General features: G+C 45.2%; 1 protein-coding gene across 1 annotated transcript in view; it reads right to left on the bottom strand.

Moving 5' to 3' along the window:
- eps8a (EGFR pathway substrate 8a, signaling adaptor) overlaps positions 1–19,481 on the bottom strand; it is a gene marked incomplete at both ends in the record, with an annotated part of 40,368 nt that overhangs the window by 8,157 nt on the left and 12,730 nt on the right. The window contains 12 exons of the mRNA XM_079236392.1: positions 475–655; positions 1,198–1,346; positions 8,847–8,921; positions 9,052–9,140; positions 9,660–9,786; positions 9,953–10,050; positions 10,210–10,346; positions 10,426–10,508; positions 10,607–10,756; positions 11,321–11,482; positions 11,903–11,970; positions 13,562–13,626. Of these exons, the coding sequence (XP_079092518.1) occupies positions 475–655; positions 1,198–1,346; positions 8,847–8,921; positions 9,052–9,140; positions 9,660–9,786; positions 9,953–10,050; positions 10,210–10,346; positions 10,426–10,508; positions 10,607–10,756; positions 11,321–11,482; positions 11,903–11,970; positions 13,562–13,626 (1,384 nt within the window). The remainder of the gene's footprint in view (positions 1–474; positions 656–1,197; positions 1,347–8,846; positions 8,922–9,051; positions 9,141–9,659; positions 9,787–9,952; positions 10,051–10,209; positions 10,347–10,425; positions 10,509–10,606; positions 10,757–11,320; positions 11,483–11,902; positions 11,971–13,561; positions 13,627–19,481) is intronic.

Below are 19,481 nucleotides of genomic sequence, written 5' to 3'. Positions count from 1 at the left end.
TATATATACATATATACGTATATATATATGTATATATATATATATATACACATATATATATATATATACACATATATATATATATATACACATATATATATATATATATATATATATATATATATATGTATATATATATATATATATATATATATATATATATATATATATATATATATATATATATATATATATATATATATATATATATATATATATGTATATATATATGTATATATACATATATATATACATACACATATACATATATATATATATATATATATATATATATATATATATATATATATACACACATACATATATATATATATATATATATATATATATATATATATATATATATATATATATATATATATATATATATACACACATACATACATACATATATATATATATATATATATATATATATATATATATATATAAAGTATTGATATTTATAGATACGTGAACCTCCAGGTGGACCCTCAGGTCCTCTCGTGTCTGGATGTCAGCGTTGGGGGTACCCAGACCCAGCTGAGTCAGATCCTGGTCTCTGGACCGGGTCTCCAGGATCCGTGGCGGCTTCCAGCCGTCCTGGAAGGTCAGCAGGCAGGGGGGGAAGTAGTGGTGCCGGGGCCACTCCAACCTGCACAGAGACCCGGGTCACTACCAGTCCATCAGGAGGAACGTACTGGTCCCAGTCTGCCTCGTGGATCACTACAGTCCACCAGGAGGACGGTCCTGGTCCCAGTCCGGCTGGTGGATCACTACAGGCCACCAGGAGGACGGTCCTGGTCCCAGTCCGACTAGTGGATCAATACCAGTCCACCAGGAGGAAGGTCCTGGTCCCAGTCCGGCTAGTGGATCAATACCAGTCCACCAGGAGGACGGTCATGGTCCGAGTCAGTTTCCAACATGGCCGCCATGTGACACACTTTATTTATTTTACATCTGAAGATGAACTGAAATAATCAATACAGGAACAGAATATTGATTCCTGATGGACAACTCAGGCTCTGATTGGCCGGAGCGCTACGAGGAATCTGATTGGCTCACAGGTTTCTATCAAAGTTACAGACGGCAACTTTTTGTTCACATTTGGTTTATTAATAATCTTCATCATTTAGATTTTCCAGTTTCCCTCAAAATAAATCAATAAAGTTTATTTTAGAGATGAGACGGATTCACCTGCACTTGGTCCACCCGTCTCCCAGGGCGACCCACAGGTGTCTCTCCTCCGCCGTCCCCGAGCTGTGCAGGAAGTCGATGGCTTCTCGGCTCAGGAGAGGAACCACCACACTGCGAGCCAGATCCACACTGCCAGACGCCTGGATCACCTGGGGGGGACAGGTAGGGACCAGGTGAGGACAGGTAGAGGACCCCCCACGCCATGAACGACCTCCGCCTGGCAGACGAGCTGAACAAGTTCTACTGTCGCTTTGATAGACAATGGAGCAGTCCTGACGCCATCCCCCACAGACCCATCAGCCAGCCACAAACCATCAGCCCACCCTCCCCCAGTCCATCAGGGGCTCACGCCTCTCTATCACCGCCCTCCCCAGTGACGACCCTCACTATTCTGGAGAGGGACGTCAACAGACGTTTGTTTAAAAAACAGAACCACCGCAAAGCAGCGGGCCCGGACTCAGTCTCCCCCTCCACCCAGAAGCACTGTGCTGATCAGCTGTCTCCGGTGTTCACAGGCATCTTCAACACCTCCCTGGAGACATGTCACGTTCCAGCCTGCTTCAAGGCCTCCACCATCATCCCCGTCCCCAAGAAACCCAGGATCACAGGACTCAGTGACTACAGGCCCGTCGCCCTGACCTCTGTGGTCATGAAGTCCCTTGAGCACCTGGTCCTGTCCCACCTCAAAACCCTGACTGACCCACTCCTGGACCCTCTGCAGTTCGCCTACAGGGCCAACAGGTCTGTAGACGATGCAGTCAACATGGCCCTCCACCACATCCTCCAGCATCTGGACTCCAGGAACCTACGCCAGGATCCTGTTTGTGGACTTCAGCTCTGCCTTCAACACCATCATCCCGTCTCTGCTGCAGGACAAGCTCTCCCAGCTGCAGGTGCCCGACTCCACCTGCAGGTGGATCACAGACTTCCTGACTGACAGGAAGCAGCACGTGAAGCTGGGGAAACACGTCTCAGGCCCTTGGACCATCAGCACCGGTTCCCCCCAAGGCTGCGTTCTTTCCCCGCTGCTCTTCTCCCTGTACACCAACAGCTGCACCTCCAGTCACCAGTCCGTCAAGCTCCTGAAGTTCACGGATGACACCACCCTCATCGGACTCATCTCTGGTGGGAACGAGTCCGCCTCCAGGTGCCTGGTGCAGCCAGAACAACCTGGAGCTCAACGCTCTGAAGACAGTAGAGATGGTTGTGGACTTCAGAAAGAATGCAGCCCCACACACCCCTCTCATCCTGTGTGACTCCCCCGTCGACGCTGTGGAGTCCTTCCTCTTCCTGGGCTCCATCCTAACCCAGGACCTCAAGTGGGAGCTGAACATCAGCTCCATCACTAAGAAGGCCCAGCAGAGGATGTTCTTCCTGAGGCAGCTGAGGAAATTCAACCTGCCAAAGAAAATGATGGTGCAGTTCTACACTGCCATCGTTGAGTCCATCCTCTGCTCCTCCATCACCATCTGGCACGCTGCAGCCACTGCCAAGGACAAGGGCAGGCTGCAGCGCATCATCCGCTCTGCTGAGAGGTGATTGGCTGCAATTTGCCATCCCTCCAGGTCCTGTCCACTTCCAGGTCACTGAAGCGGGCAAGAAAGATCGCAGCTGACCCCTCTCACCCTGGACTCAACCTGTTCGTGTCCCTCCCCTCTGGCAGGAGGTTGAGGTCCATCAGGACTAAGACCTCACGCCACACTAACAGTTTCTTCCCGTCGGCAGTCGGGCTCATCAACAGAGCCCGGGTTCCCCACTGACTGACTATCACAGGACTATTCACGGACCATTCTTTCGGACCATTTATTTGTATTCCTTTCTCTCCTCCTACCGGTCACTCCACTGCACAATTCATATTTAAACACTCATGCCACATACACTTAACTTTAACTTAAACACACACGTCACTTTAACATGCACTTATATTAATGTTATCTGTTGTCTGAGCACTTTATCCTTATCTGATTCTGACATCATTGCACTGTTGCTGTCGTTGATTGTTGTTTGTCTCGTCTAATGTATGCACCTTCCGCCGAACTAAATTCCTTGTTTGTGCAAACATTCCTGGCAAAAAACAGTTTCTGATTCTGATTCTGACAGGTAGAGGACAGGTAGGGACCAGGTGAGGACAGGTAGAGGACAGGTAGAGGGTAGTTAGGGGACAGGTAGGGACCAGGTGAGGACAGGGAGGGGACAGGTCGAGGTTTGGTAGGGAACAGGTGAGGACAGGTAGAGGTTAGGTAGGGGACAGGTAGGGGGTAGGTAGAGGACAGGTAGAAGACAGGTAGAGGTTAGGTAGGGGGCAGGTAGGGGACAGGTAGAGGGTAGGTATAAGACAGGTAGAGGACAGGTAGAGGTTAGGTAGGGGGCAGGTAGGGACCAGGTGAGGACAGGTAGAGGACAGGTAGAGGGTAGTTAGGGGACAGGTAGGGACCAGGTGAGGACAGGTAGGGGACAGGTAGAGGTTTGGTAGGGGACAGGTAGAGGTTTGGTATGGGACAGGTAGGGGGTAGGCAGGGGACAGGTAGGGGGTAGGCAGGGGACAGGTAGAGGGTAGGTAGAGGACAGGTAGAAGACAGGTAGATGTTAGGTAGGGGGCAGGTAGGGACCAGGTGAGGACAGGTAGAGGGTAGGTAGAGGACAGGCATAAGACAGGTAGAGGTTAGGTAGGGGCAGGTAGGGGACAGGTAGGGGACAGGTAGGGACCAGGTGAGGACAGGTAGAGGTTACGTAGAGGGTAGGTAGGGGACAGGTAGAAGACAGGTAGAGGTAAGGTAGGGGACAGGTAGAGGTAAGGTAGGGGACAGGTAGAGGACAGGTAGGGGACAGCTAGAGGACAGGTAGGGGGCAGCTAGAGGACAGGTAGGGGGCAGGTAGAGGTTAGGTAGGGGACAGGTAGGGACCAGGTGCGGACAGGTAGAAGTTAGGTAGGGGACAGGTAGGGGGTAGGTAGGGGACAGGTAGAAGACAGGTAGAGGACAGGTAGGAGACATGTAGGGACCAGGTGAGGACAGGTAGAGGTTAGGTAGGGGACAGGTAGGGGACAGGTAGAGGTAAGGTAGGGGACAGGTAGAGGTTAGGTAGGGGACAGGTAGAGGACAGGTAGGGGGCAGCTAGAGGAAAGGTAGAGGACAGGTAGGGGACAGGTAGAGGTTAGGTAGGGGACAGGTAGGGGACAGGTAGAGGTTAGGTAGGGGAAGGTAGGGGACAGGTAAAGGGTAGGTAGAGGACAGGTAGAAGACAGGTAGAGGTTAGGTAGGGGGCAGGTATAAGACAGGTAGGGACCAGGTGAGGACAGGTAGATGACAGGTAGAGGGTAGGTAGGGGGCAGGTAGGGGACAGGTAGGGGACAGGTGAGGACAGGTAGAGGTTAGGTAGAGGTTAGGTAGAGGACAGGTAGAGGTAAGGTAGAGGTCAGGTAGAAGACAGGTAGAGGTAAGGTAGGGGACAGGTAGAGGTAAGGTAGGGGACAGGTAGAGGTAAGGTAGGGGACAGGTAGAGGACAGGTAGGGGGCAGCTAGAGGAAAGGTAGAGGACAGGTAGGGGACAGGTAGGGGACAGGTAGAGGTTAGGTAGGGGACAGGTAGGGGTAGGTAGAGGACAGGTAGAAGACAGGTAGAGGTTAGGTAGGGGGCAGGTATAAGACAGGTAGGGACCAGGTGAGGACAGGTAGATGACAGGTAGAGGGTAGGTAGGGGACAGGTAGAGGACAGGTAGAGGACAGGTATAAGACAGGTAGAGGTTAGGTAGGGGGCAGGTAGGGGACAGGTAGGGGACAGGTAGGGGACAGGTAGAGGTTAGGTAGAGGTTAGGTAGAGGACAGGTAGAGGGTAGGTAGGGGACAGGTAGAAAACAGGTAGAGGTAAGGTAGGGGACAGGTAGAGGTAAGGTAGGGGACAGGTAGAGGACAGGTAGGGGGCAGCTAGAGGAAAGGTAGAGGACAGGTAGGGGACAGGTAGGGACCAGGTGAGGACAGGTAGAGGGTAGGTAGAGGACAGGTATAAGACAGGTAGAGGTTAGGTAGGGGGCAGGTAGGGGACAGGTAGGGGACAGGTAGAGGAAAGGTAGGGGACAGGTAGAGGTTAGGTAGGGGACAGGTAGGGACCAGGTGAGGACAGGTAGAGGGTAGGTAGAGGGTAGGTATAAGACAGGTAGAGGTTAGGTAGGGGACAGGTAGAGGTTAGGTAGAGGTTAGGTAGGGGACAGGTAGAGGTTAGGTAGAGGGTAGGTAGGGGACAGGTAGAAGACAGGTAGAGGTAAGGTAGGGTACAGGTAGAGGTAAGGTAGGGGACAGGTAGAGGTAAGGTAGGGGACAGGTAGAGGTTAGGTAGGGGACAGGTACAGGTTAGGTAGGGGACAGCTAGAGGAAAGGTAGAGGACAGGTAGAGGTTAGGTAGGGGACAGGTAGGGACCAGGTGAGGACAGGTAGAGGTTTGGTAGGGGACAGGTAGAGGGTAGGTAGAGGACAGGTAAAAGACAGGTAGAGGTTAGGTAGGGGGCAGGTATAAGACAGGTAGGGACCAGGTGAGGACAGGTAGAGGACAGGTATAGGTTAGGTAGGGGGCAGGTAGGGGACAGGTAGGGGACAGGTAGGGGGTAGGTAGAGGACAGGTATAAGACAGGTAGAGGTTTGGTAGGGGGCAGGTAGGGGACAGGTGAGGACAGGTAGAGGTTAGGTAGAGGGTAGATAGGGGACAGGTAGAGGTAAGGTAGGGGACAGGTAGAGGTTAGGTAGGGGACAGGTAGGGACCAGGTGAGGACAGGGAGGGGACAGGTCGAGGTTTGGTAGGGAACAGGTGAGGACAGGTAGAGGTTAGGTAGGGGACAGGTAGGGGGTAGGTAGAGGACAGGTAGAAGACAGGTAGAGGTTAGGTAGGGGGCAGGTAGGGGACAGGTAGAGGGTAGGTATAAGACAGGTAGAGGACAGGTAGAGGTTAGGTAGGGGGCAGGTAGGGACCAGGTGAGGACAGGTAGAGGACAGGTAGAGGGTAGTTAGGGGACAGGTAGGGACCAGGTGAGGACAGGTAGGGGACAGGTAGAGGTTTGGTAGGGGACAGGTAGAGGTTTGGTATGGGACAGGTAGGGGGTAGGCAGGGGACAGGTAGGGGGTAGGCAGGGGACAGGTAGAGGGTAGGTAGAGGACAGGTAGAAGACAGGTAGATGTTAGGTAGGGGGCAGGTAGGGACCAGGTGAGGACAGGTAGAGGGTAGGTAGAGGACAGGCATAAGACAGGTAGAGGTTAGGTAGGGGCAGGTAGGGGACAGGTAGGGGACAGGTAGGGACCAGGTGAGGACAGGTAGAGGTTACGTAGAGGGTAGGTAGGGGACAGGTAGAAGACAGGTAGAGGTAAGGTAGGGGACAGGTAGAGGTAAGGTAGGGGACAGGTAGAGGACAGGTAGGGGACAGCTAGAGGACAGGTAGGGGGCAGCTAGAGGACAGGTAGGGGGCAGGTAGAGGTTAGGTAGGGGACAGGTAGGGACCAGGTGCGGACAGGTAGAAGTTAGGTAGGGGACAGGTAGGGGGTAGGTAGGGGACAGGTAGAAGACAGGTAGAGGACAGGTAGGAGACATGTAGGGACCAGGTGAGGACAGGTAGAGGTTAGGTAGGGGACAGGTAGGGGACAGGTAGAGGTAAGGTAGGGGACAGGTAGAGGTTAGGTAGGGGACAGGTAGAGGACAGGTAGGGGGCAGCTAGAGGAAAGGTAGAGGACAGGTAGGGGACAGGTAGAGGTTAGGTAGGGGACAGGTAGGGGACAGGTAGAGGTTAGGTAGGGGAAGGTAGGGGACAGGTAAAGGGTAGGTAGAGGACAGGTAGAAGACAGGTAGAGGTTAGGTAGGGGGCAGGTATAAGACAGGTAGGGACCAGGTGAGGACAGGTAGATGACAGGTAGAGGGTAGGTAGGGGGCAGGTAGGGGACAGGTAGGGGACAGGTGAGGACAGGTAGAGGTTAGGTAGAGGTTAGGTAGAGGACAGGTAGAGGTAAGGTAGAGGTCAGGTAGAAGACAGGTAGAGGTAAGGTAGGGGACAGGTAGAGGTAAGGTAGGGGACAGGTAGAGGTAAGGTAGGGGACAGGTAGAGGACAGGTAGGGGGCAGCTAGAGGAAAGGTAGAGGACAGGTAGGGGACAGGTAGGGGACAGGTAGAGGTTAGGTAGGGGACAGGTAGGGGTAGGTAGAGGACAGGTAGAAGACAGGTAGAGGTTAGGTAGGGGGCAGGTATAAGACAGGTAGGGACCAGGTGAGGACAGGTAGATGACAGGTAGAGGGTAGGTAGGGGACAGGTAGAGGACAGGTAGAGGACAGGTATAAGACAGGTAGAGGTTAGGTAGGGGGCAGGTAGGGGACAGGTAGGGGACAGGTAGGGGACAGGTAGAGGTTAGGTAGAGGTTAGGTAGAGGACAGGTAGAGGGTAGGTAGGGGACAGGTAGAAAACAGGTAGAGGTAAGGTAGGGGACAGGTAGAGGTAAGGTAGGGGACAGGTAGAGGACAGGTAGGGGGCAGCTAGAGGAAAGGTAGAGGACAGGTAGGGGACAGGTAGGGACCAGGTGAGGACAGGTAGAGGGTAGGTAGAGGACAGGTATAAGACAGGTAGAGGTTAGGTAGGGGGCAGGTAGGGGACAGGTAGGGGACAGGTAGAGGAAAGGTAGGGGACAGGTAGAGGTTAGGTAGGGGACAGGTAGGGACCAGGTGAGGACAGGTAGAGGGTAGGTAGAGGGTAGGTATAAGACAGGTAGAGGTTAGGTAGGGGACAGGTAGAGGTTAGGTAGAGGTTAGGTAGGGGACAGGTAGAGGTTAGGTAGAGGGTAGGTAGGGGACAGGTAGAAGACAGGTAGAGGTAAGGTAGGGTACAGGTAGAGGTAAGGTAGGGGACAGGTAGAGGTAAGGTAGGGGACAGGTAGAGGTTAGGTAGGGGACAGGTACAGGTTAGGTAGGGGACAGCTAGAGGAAAGGTAGAGGACAGGTAGAGGTTAGGTAGGGGACAGGTAGGGACCAGGTGAGGACAGGTAGAGGTTTGGTAGGGGACAGGTAGAGGGTAGGTAGAGGACAGGTAAAAGACAGGTAGAGGTTAGGTAGGGGGCAGGTATAAGACAGGTAGGGACCAGGTGAGGACAGGTAGAGGACAGGTATAGGTTAGGTAGGGGGCAGGTAGGGGACAGGTAGGGGACAGGTAGGGGGTAGGTAGGGGACAGGTAGAGGTTAGGTAGGGGGCAGGTAGGGGACAGGTGAGGACAGGTAGAGGTTAGGTAGAGGGTAGATAGGGGACAGGTAGAGGTAAGGTAGGGGACAGGTAGAGGTTAGGTAGGGGACAGGTAGAGGTTAGGTAGGGGACAGGTAGAGGTTAGGTAGGGACAAGTAGAGGACAGGTAGGGGGCAGCTAGAGGACAGGTAGGGGACATGTAGGGGAAGTTGAGGGACAGGTGAGGGACAAGTAGAGGACAGATAGGGTACAGGTACGGGACAGGTAAGGGACAGATAGAGGTGGGGTAAGGGGGGGTAAGGTACAGGTAGAGGATAGGTAGGGGGGAGGTAAGGGAAGGTGAGGGACAGGTGAGGGACAGGTAGAGGACAGATAGGGGACAGGTAGGGGACAGGTAGGGGACAGATAGAGGACAGGTGAGGGACAGGTGAGGGACAGGTGGTGCTGACTCACCATCCTGAGAGGAGAGAACAGGAAGTGAAGCAGATCCACAGCACTCGGGTTTTGGATCTGATCCGCCAGCTTCCCCTGGAGGACAAACCATCAATTAATGAATATATCATATTAACACAATTAATATTTAATAAAACACCTTTTCATATCTACAATCACACAATGAAGACGATGAAGGTGATGAAGGTGATGAAGAGGAGCCCACCAGCTGGTTGAAGGCGTGTTTGAACTTCTGTAGACAGTCGACGAACTCGTCCTCCCCGGGTGGTTTGGAGCGCAGCGTGAGGACGCCCTCTGGTGGACAGGTGAGACATGTTCATAGAGGCCGTCTTTTCATTTCATTTATTTTACATTACATTTCATGTAGCTGATGCTTTTATCCAAAGAGACTGATGTTTGCTCTCTACACCGTAGTCATAGCAACGGGGAGCAGTTAGGGGTTAAGAGTCTCAAGGACACAACAACATGGACTAGTGGAGCCGGGGCTCGAACCACCGATCCTCTGATTGAAAGACGGGCATGCTAACCACTGAGCCACATTTAATTTGTATTTATTTGTATTTCATTTACTTATTTATTGTATTTAATTTGTATTTATTTAATTTACTAATTTATTTTCTCTTTTCATTTTGCATATTTATGCTCCGATCTCAAAGAGAGATATAAATCATTGTTTTGGAGTATTAGGTCATAACAGATCTCTATTATGGTTCACTGTGTTTCTTGACTATAATATATATATATATATATATATATATATATATATATATATATATATATATATATATATAAATAAATAAAGCTGCTCCTTACCTCCCGGACCTTTCTTCTTGCCCTTCTTGACCTTCTTCCTCCTGGAGAGCTCGCTGAAGGCCTCGGCAGCTTTCTGCAGCCGTGTGACGAACAGCTCGATGTCGTCCAGGATGTGGTTCAGGATTTGCTGCCAGAAGCAAAGTGTGTCATTGACGTGACATTTATTCTCTTTAATGATTAAACTAAACCAACAGACCCAAGGTCAGTTTGCTCTGCGTGAGCTCGCTGCCCTCAACCCTGCAAACACTCAGCGGCTCCTTCAGCTGCTCTCAGATCAGATTAAACAACCTCACCACGTCTCGGTCCACTCGGGCTGCTGTCATCTCCAGAGGCCCCTCCTCCTCTTCCTCCTCCTCCTCCTCTTCCTCCGACCTCCGACGCTGCTTTTCATCTACAGCCAATCAATAAGCAATCAATAAGCAGGGATAATGACAGCCAATTTCATAACTTTAGTTACTTCAGATTATTAATCAATAATGAAGGGTGATGTTTTATTATTGATCAATGATCAGCGTTTAATAATGAATCAAACTGTTGTGACATCACTCACAGTCTTGCTGCTCATTGGTCCAGGCTGACCAGGCGGTCGCTCGGCTCTTCACGTCCACCTGATTGGACGACGCCGGTGGCTTGGGGGCGGGGTCAGCGGGGGGAGGGGGGATGACCCCGTCGCTCTTCAGGATCATCCTGCAGACAGGGGGGGGTGGGGGGGGGTCAGCCAATCAGCTGTGAGCGTCTGCTCCCAGAGCGTTTGATTGGTTCTTACTTCAAGGCCTCCGGCCTCTTCTTCACTTTGCCTCCTTTGGCGTCGATCACGGCGCTTTCTATGTCTGCGTGGATCAGAGTGGCCTGATGGGAGACCAGCAGAGCACCAGCATCATATAGATATGAAAACATAGATATACATGAACATGTACATAACCTAAGGGCCAATCACAGATCGTCACCTTGATGTCGTCACACTGGAACAGGTGCAAGTCCGGCTTGTTCTGACCCGAGTCCTTACAGACCAGAGCCAGGATGGAGTCGTAGCTGCAGGCGTTCATCACAGCCTGGCAGTGCTGGACCGTCCCCACGGGGAAGTTCTCCAGCTCGTTCTGAGGGGACAGGTCCAAGGTCAGGACTTGGGTAGCTGGTCTAGGAGGTCCTGAGGACTAGAAGGGCGCCTACTGGTCTCATGTGCCGTAGGGGTCTACTGGTCTCGTAGGGATCTACTGGTCTCATGTGCTGTAGGGATCTACTGGTCTCATGTGCCATAGGGATCTACTGGTCTTGTAGGGGTCTACTGGTCTCGTAGGGTCTAGTATAGTCTATGGCCTCATAGGGCCTACTGGTCTAGTATAGTCTATGGTCTTGTAGGGGTCTACTGGTCTCGTAGGGTCTATGGTCTCGTAGGGTCTAGTATAGTCTACTGGTCTCGTAGGGTCTATGGTCTCGTAGGGTCTCGTAGGGGTCTACTGGTCTCGTAGGGTCTCGTAGGGGGTCTACTGGTCTCGTAGGGTCAATGCTCTCGCAGGGTCTACTGGTCTCGCAGGGTCTACTGGTCTCGCAGGGTCTTGTGGTCTCGTGTGGTCTGTGGTCTCGTGTGGTCTGTGGTCTCGTGTGGTCTGTGGTCTCGTGTGGTCTGTGGTCTCGTGTGGTCTGTGGTCTCGAGGACCAACCTGGGTCTCCTGGTCGATGAGGCTGATGGTCTTCTGCTGGACCTGTAGCAGCATCTCCTGAGTCCAGACCTTTCCTTTGGCTTCCAGCAGACGGAGCCGCCGCACGCCGTCGTCCACGGTGACGAGTCCGTCCTTCCGGTCCAACACGAAGGAGGTCAGGTGCTGACGGCCAGGACACACCAGGGGTGTATGTGTGTATATGTGTATGTATATATATATATATATATATATATATATATATATATATATCCTTATATAAACAGTTTTGTTCTGATCATGTAGAGGCACATGAACGCACCGCCCCATAAAAACTAAACGTTTTAACAATGAATCAATTCTACTTTTTATATTTGTAATAATAATTAAATAATAACATTGTGTATATTTTCTATAAAACATTGGCCATAAAATCTAAATATTTCTAACTCAAAGTCGACATTCTGCTATTTGTCTTTATTGAAAATAAAATGAAGCATAAAGAAACTATTAATATGGAGTAAGTTTGGTGAGTTAGCGGCTAAGAAGCTGTGGGAGCTCTGTGATTGAAGGATTATTATCATTATTAATACGTTAATATCTCACCTCCACGTGATACTGAGACGTGTCCGTCAGGCTGTTGATGCTGGTTTTGGTGAAATGTTTCCTTTGTTCTGAAAACAGAAGAGAATTTATTATGAATGAGTTATTATTAATGAGTTATTATTAATGTTGTGACACAAAGGAAACAAAACCTTCAAGTTATAAAATTAATTAATAATTAATTAGAATATTAAATACACTTCACACCAACATGCAGCAGTTATTAGGATGAAACATTGATGCCAACAGACTCAAGTTCAACATCAACAACAATAACAACAACAACAATCTAAATAAGTAAGAGGAAAATCAAAAAGGCCAGAAATAGTTGACAAATCATAACTTTTACAACGTGGCTCTTATTTCTGTAGAATATTTCTATTATGAAGTTATCAACATTTAATGTATGAAGACCGCTAAACTTTATTGATGAGGTCAGATGATGAAGCTCGTCATCAGCTTCATCACTCCTTTGTGGTTGTTTATTAGTTTCATAAGAAGTAAACAAACATCATCTTTATGAAGACATGAGGACTTCTTTTAGTTGTTATTGGACATCAGTATTCTGATGTTTACGCTAAAGATAAACTGCTAAAAATACAAAAATAAAAGGTCCACGTTGTTTAAATGAAAGCAGAAACATTTCACACTCGCTCACTTTGACTTTTCTTTTTATGTTTGGAAGATGAACGAAGGAAATAGATTTCATCTGATCCTGTTAATGAGATTACATATTCATGAGGATCAATGTTAATGAGATTACATATTCATGAGGATCAATGTTAATGAGATTACATATTCATGAGGATCAATGTTAATGACATTACAAATTCATTAGGATCAATGTTAATGAGATTACATATTCATGAGGATCAATGTTAATGACATTACATATTCATGAGGATCAATGTTAATGACATTACATATTCATGAGGATCAATGTTAATGACATTACATATTCATGAGGATCAATGTTAATGAGATTACATATTCATGAGGATCAATGTTAATGAGATTACATATTCATGAGGATCAATGTTAATGACATTACATATTCATTAGGATCAATGTTAATGAGATTACATATTCATGAGGATCAATGTTAATGAGATTACATATTCATGAGGATCAATGTTAATGAGATGACATATGCATGAGGAACAAAGCTAATGAGATTACATATTCATGAGGATCAATGTTAATGAGATTACATATTCATGAGGATCAATGTTAATGACATTACATATTCATTAGGATCAATGTTAATGAGATTACATATTCATGAGGATCAATGTTAATGAGATTACATATTCATGAGGATCAATGTTAATGAGATGACATATGCATGAGGAACAAAGCTAATGAGATTACATATTCATGAGGATCAAAGCTAATGAGATTATATATTCATGATGCTCAATGTTAATGAGATTACATATTCATGAGGACCAATAAGATTACATATTCATGAGGATCAATGCTAATGAGATGACATATTAATGATAATTGTTTTGTATTTTCTTCATGTTCTATAAACTGGACCATCGCTCCAGATGTTATGATCAATAAAAGGTAAATCCTTCAGAAAGAGGAAGCAGTCAGTCCCTTATTAATTATTAATTATTGATAAGCGAGAAGCAGCAGAATCAAACATAAACTCACCGTAGAGAACTTTGGCACTCGACATGGCTTTACTTTGAGGCTCGTGAGACTGAGAGCCATGGCCGCTGAAATACACAGAAATATTACAGTTATATCCATATACATACAATATTATACAGGAGATATCATTATTAAACTCTATACATTATCACGTATTTTTAAGAGAATAGAATTAATAGATTATCAAAGTAATTGCTGATTAGTTAGAACTAATTTGTAGTTATAAAACTAAATTAATTTGTTAATACACAATAAAGGAAATTGTAATTACATTTTTCAATAATAATATGTTTATATCATCAGCCACAGACTTTGAGACATTTATACTTTATTTAATCGCTTTGTCTTGTTTATCACATTAATGCATCTTTTATTTGGTTTGAAATGTTTACTTTTATGAATCTGTAGAGGGACCAGCAGTAAACATGAAACATTAACGAGCACGAGAAGTGGAACAGAAACGTTATGGATTATGGTCATTGATCCACTTCCTGTCCGTCCGGCTGACCTCAGACCAGCCGACACGCTATTTATTCTGAGGAGGCGATCAATAATTAACGATCGGTGATTCCCGCTGTAGGCTCCGCCTCCTCTCGGACATAACCATGACTGTCAGAGGAACAGCCTCATGGGAAATATTAAGAACTGTAAAATACCAAGTGGTTTCTGATCAGATTATATTGTTTTACTTTAATTAATTTCCAATGTCAGGCACAAACTTGGGTTTCAGTGAATAAATGATCAAATATGAATCATTATAACATCATATTAATAACATAATTAGATTATGTTTAAATGCATCGTGTGAAAGACTCACTTAGAGCTGCAGGAGGCGACAGCTGGAGGGTCAAACCCGTTCATCCTGCTGACACACACACACACACACACACACACACACGACAGTTTAAAAACACACTCAATTATTATTAAAGTATTATAATTAATAAAACCACATATAATCTCATTCATTGTGATTTGATGCTTCTTCAGAGGAAGTGGAAATAAAACACCGTTTCCCATGATGCACTTGGTTTTGCACTATTGTAACGCGTCAACACCAAAACATAATATCATAGATATGTTCACCATCGACCTGTCTTGATAGTTCAATGATCTAAATATTACCATATTAATGTTTTCTCTCTAAAATCTGTCAGAAAATGAAAGTTGTTTGCCTTTAATGATCACGATGAAAACACAAAGGTTGTAAATCATAAACCCTTCAAACCTCTTCATTAATCATTCCTTCACATTAAGAGCTGAGTCATGATCAGACTCCTGTGATTACTTTTCCCAGGACTCCGTGTTTGACTTCAACTCCATTTTGGACTCTGTAACCATAGCAACCGCACGCCTCCTGTGAGGCCTTGCCGAGGGCTGAGAATACCCACAAGCCTCTGCTCTGACCTTTCACAATAAAAGCCCGAGACATGGAACATTTCAACACATCTTCATACAACTGTTCATATTCATATCCGACAAAAGGTTACTTGTATATGTATATGTATATGTATATATATATATATATATATATATATATATATATATATATACACACACACACACAGAATGCACACACACTTTTCTATGAAGTGTTAAACTCTTCACAGACAGATCTGAGACCAGCTGTTACTGAGTGATGAAGTCATGTTCAAACTCAACAAACCGTCATAAACAAACAGCTCATAACAACTACATTTCATCTAAAGAGATGATTTAGTTCAGTTTGTTCACACGTTCAATATCAAACGTTGAACGTTAGATTAATATCATTATTAATGTTAAACATTACATTAATATCATTATTAATGTTAAACATTAGATTCATAATGATATTAATGTAAACATTACATTCATAATGAAATGTTAAACATTACATCCATAATGATATTAATGTTAAACATTACATCCATAATGATATTAATGTTAAACATTACATCCATAATGATATTAATGTTAAACAATACATCCATAATGATATTAATGTTAAACATTACATCCATAATGATATTAATGTTAAACATTACATTCATAATGATATTAATGTTAAACATTACATCCATAATGATATTAATGTTAAACATTACATTCATAATGAAATGTTAAACATTACATTCATAATGATATTAATGTTAAACATTACATCCATAATGATATTAATGTTAAACATTACATTCATAATGATATTAATGTGTGTGTTTTGTCTGCAGCTCTGAAACAATAAAAGTCTTGAATTAAATCAACCATTGAGGTCGTTACTGAAAAACCAGGAAGTAGTTTGAGTAAACACTTGAATCTACTTCCTGGTTAGTGAACGTTCCTCTTTCTCTGAGAGGAAGAACAAAGGGTTCATATGAACGCTGTGTTGCTGTGAAGAGGAAGTTCTGCGACACTAAAACATAAACCTGAGAACAAACATTACACGAAAGAGCGGCGGCATAAGCGGCACTCCTGATTGGCTGAAAACAGCTCGATGACATCACAGAACAATCTAGTGTTTTCTGACTGAAATTAAACAAACAGTGGAGAAAGAAAAGAGGATTAAAGACACACAGTCCTTATGCTAAGCTAGGCTAACAGCTTCCTCTGCCTTCTGTCCAAATGCTAAGCTAGGCAAACAGCTTTCCCCTGTCTCTCGTCCTTATGCTAAGCTAGGCTAACAGCTTCCCCCTGTCTCCCGTCCTTATGCTAAGCTAGGCTAACAGCTTCCCCCTGTCTCCAGTCCTTATGCAAAGCTAGGCTAACAGCTTCCCCCTGCCTCCAGTCCTTATGCTAAGCTAGGCTAACAGCTTCCCCCTGTCTCCCGCCCTTATGCTAAAATAGGCTAACAGCTTCCCCTGCCTCCAGTCCTTATGCTAAGCTAGGCTAACAGTTTCCCCCTGTCTCCCCCCCTTATGCTAAAATAGGCTAACAGCTTCCCCTGCCTCCAGTCCTTATGCTAAGCTAGGCTAACAGCTTCCCCTGCCCCCAGTCCTTATGCTATGCTAGGCTAAGGAGTCGTCTCCCCTCCAGTGACACAAGCTCCATTTCATCTGTGGATCTTTAATCCCGATTACAGAGCTCATCACCTCCTTTAATCCAGAATGTTCTCCTACAGATCCACTTTAATCATGAAGATGTGACCTCTGAACCCACCGGCACACGCAGGGCACAGAAGGCTAACAACAATAGTAATAATGTGTATTATAATAGTATGAATTCATATTCTACTATTCATATTCAACTGACATCCTGTAACACAGTTATATACTGACATCCTATCACAGTTATCTACTGACTACTGACATCCTATAACAGTTATCTACTGACTACTGACATCCTATAACAGTTATCTACTGACTACTGACATCCTATAACACAGTTATCTACTGACATCCTATAACAGTTATCTACTGACATCCTGTAACAGTTATCTACTGACTACTGACATCCTATAACAGTTATCTACTGACATCCTGTAACAGTTATCTACTGACATCCTGTAACACAGTTATCTACTGAGACTACTGGCATCCTGTAACAGTTATCTACTGAGACTACTGACATCCTGTAACAGTTATCTACTGAGACTACTGACATCCTGTAACACAGTTATTTACTGACATCCTGTAACACAGTTATCTACTGACATCCTGTAACACAGTTATCTACTGACATCCTGTAACACAGCTATCTACTGAGACTACTGACATCCTGTAACAGTTATCTACTGACATCCTGTAACAGTTATCTACTGACATCCTGTAACACAGTTATCTACTGAGACTACTGACATCCTGTAACAGTTATCTACTGAGACTACTGACATCCTGAAACAGTTATCTACTGAGACTACTGACATCCTGTAACAGTTATCTACTGACATCCTGAAACAGTTATCTACTGAGACTACTGACATCCTGTAACAGTTATCTACTGAGACTACTGACATCCTGTAACAGTTATCTACTGAGACTACTGACATCCTGTAACACAGTTATCTACTGAGACTACTGACATCCTGTAACACAGTTATCTACTGAGACTACTGACATCCTGTAACACAGTTATCTACTGAGACTACTGACATCCTGTAACACAGTTATCTACTGAGACTACTGACATCCTGTAACAGTTATCTACTGAGACTACTGACATCCTGTAACACAGTTATCTACTGAGACTACTGACATCCTGTAACACAGTTATTTACTGACATCCTGTAACACAGTTATTTACTGACATCCTGTAACACAGTTATCTACTGACATCCTGTAACACAGTTATCTACTGACATCCTGTAACAGTTATCTACTGACATCCTGTAACACAGTTATCTACTGACATCCTGTAACACAGTTATCTACTGACATCCTGTAACACAGTTATCTACTGACATCCTGTAACAGTTATCTACTGAGACTACTGACATCCTGTAACAGTTATCTACTGACATCCTGTAACAGTTATCTACTGAGACTACTGACATCCTGTAACACAGTTATCTACTGAGACTACTGACATCCTGTAACAGTTATCTACTGACATCCTGTAACAGTTATCTACTGAGACTACTGACATCCTGTAACACAGTTATCTACTGAGACTACTGACATCCTGTAACAGTTATCTACTGACATCCTGAAACACATTTATCTACTGACATCCTGTAACAGTTATCTACTGAGACTACTGACATCCTGTAACACAGTTATCTACTGAGACTACTGACATCCTGTAACACAGTTATCTACTGAGACTACTGACATCCTGTAACAGTTATCTACTGAGACTACTGACATCCTGTAACAGTTATCTACTGACATCCTGTAACAGTTATCTACTGAGACTACTGACATCCTGTAACACAGTTATCTACTGAGACTACTGACATCCTGTAACAGTTATCTACTGAGACTACTGACATCCTGTAACACAGCTATCTACTGACATCCTGTAACAGTTATCTACTGACATCCTGTAACAGTTATCTACTGAGACTACTGACATCCTGTAACAGTTATCTACTGACATCCTGTAACAGTTATCTACTGAGACTACTGACATCCTGTAACAGTTATCTACTGAGACTACTGACATCCTGTAACACAGTTATCTACTGACATCCTGTAACAGTTATCTACTGACATCCTGTAACAGTTATCTACTGAGACTACTGACATCCTGTAACACAGTTATCTACTGACATCCTGTAACAGTTATCTACTGACATCCTGTAACAGTTATCTACTGAGACTACTGACATCCTGTAACACAGTTATCTACTGACATCCTGTAACACAGTTATCTACTGACATCCTGTAACAGTTATCTACTGACATCCTGTAACAGTTATCTACTGAGACTACTGACATCCTGTAACACAGTTATCTACTGACATCCTGTAACACAGTTATCTACCGACATCCTGTAACACAGTTATCTACTGAGACTACTGACATCCTGTAACACAATTATCTACTGACATCCTGTAACAGTTATCTACTGACATCCTGTAACACAGCTATCTACTGAGACTACTGACATCCTGTAACACAGTTATCTACTGACATCCTGTAACAGTTATCTACTGACATCCTGTAACAGTTATCTACTGAGACTACTGACATCCTGTAACACAGTTATCTACTGACATCCTGTAACACAGTTATCTACCGACATCCTGTAACACAGTTATCTACTGAGACTACTGACATCCTGTAACACAGTTATCTACTGACATCCTGTAACACAGTTATCTACTGAGACTACTGACATCCTGTAACACAGTTATCTACTGACATCCTGTAACAGTTATCTACTGACATCCTGTAACAGTTATCTACTGAGACTACTGACATCCTGTAACACAGTTATCTACTGACATCCTGTAACACAGTTATCTACTGACATCCTGTAACACAGTTATCTACTGACATCC

The sequence above is a fragment of the Taurulus bubalis genome (genome assembly GCF_910589615.1).
Source record: "Taurulus bubalis genome assembly, chromosome: 20".
Lineage (NCBI taxonomy): Eukaryota > Metazoa > Chordata > Actinopteri > Perciformes > Cottidae > Taurulus > Taurulus bubalis.
This window is presented reverse-complemented; position numbering and strand designations above follow the sequence as displayed.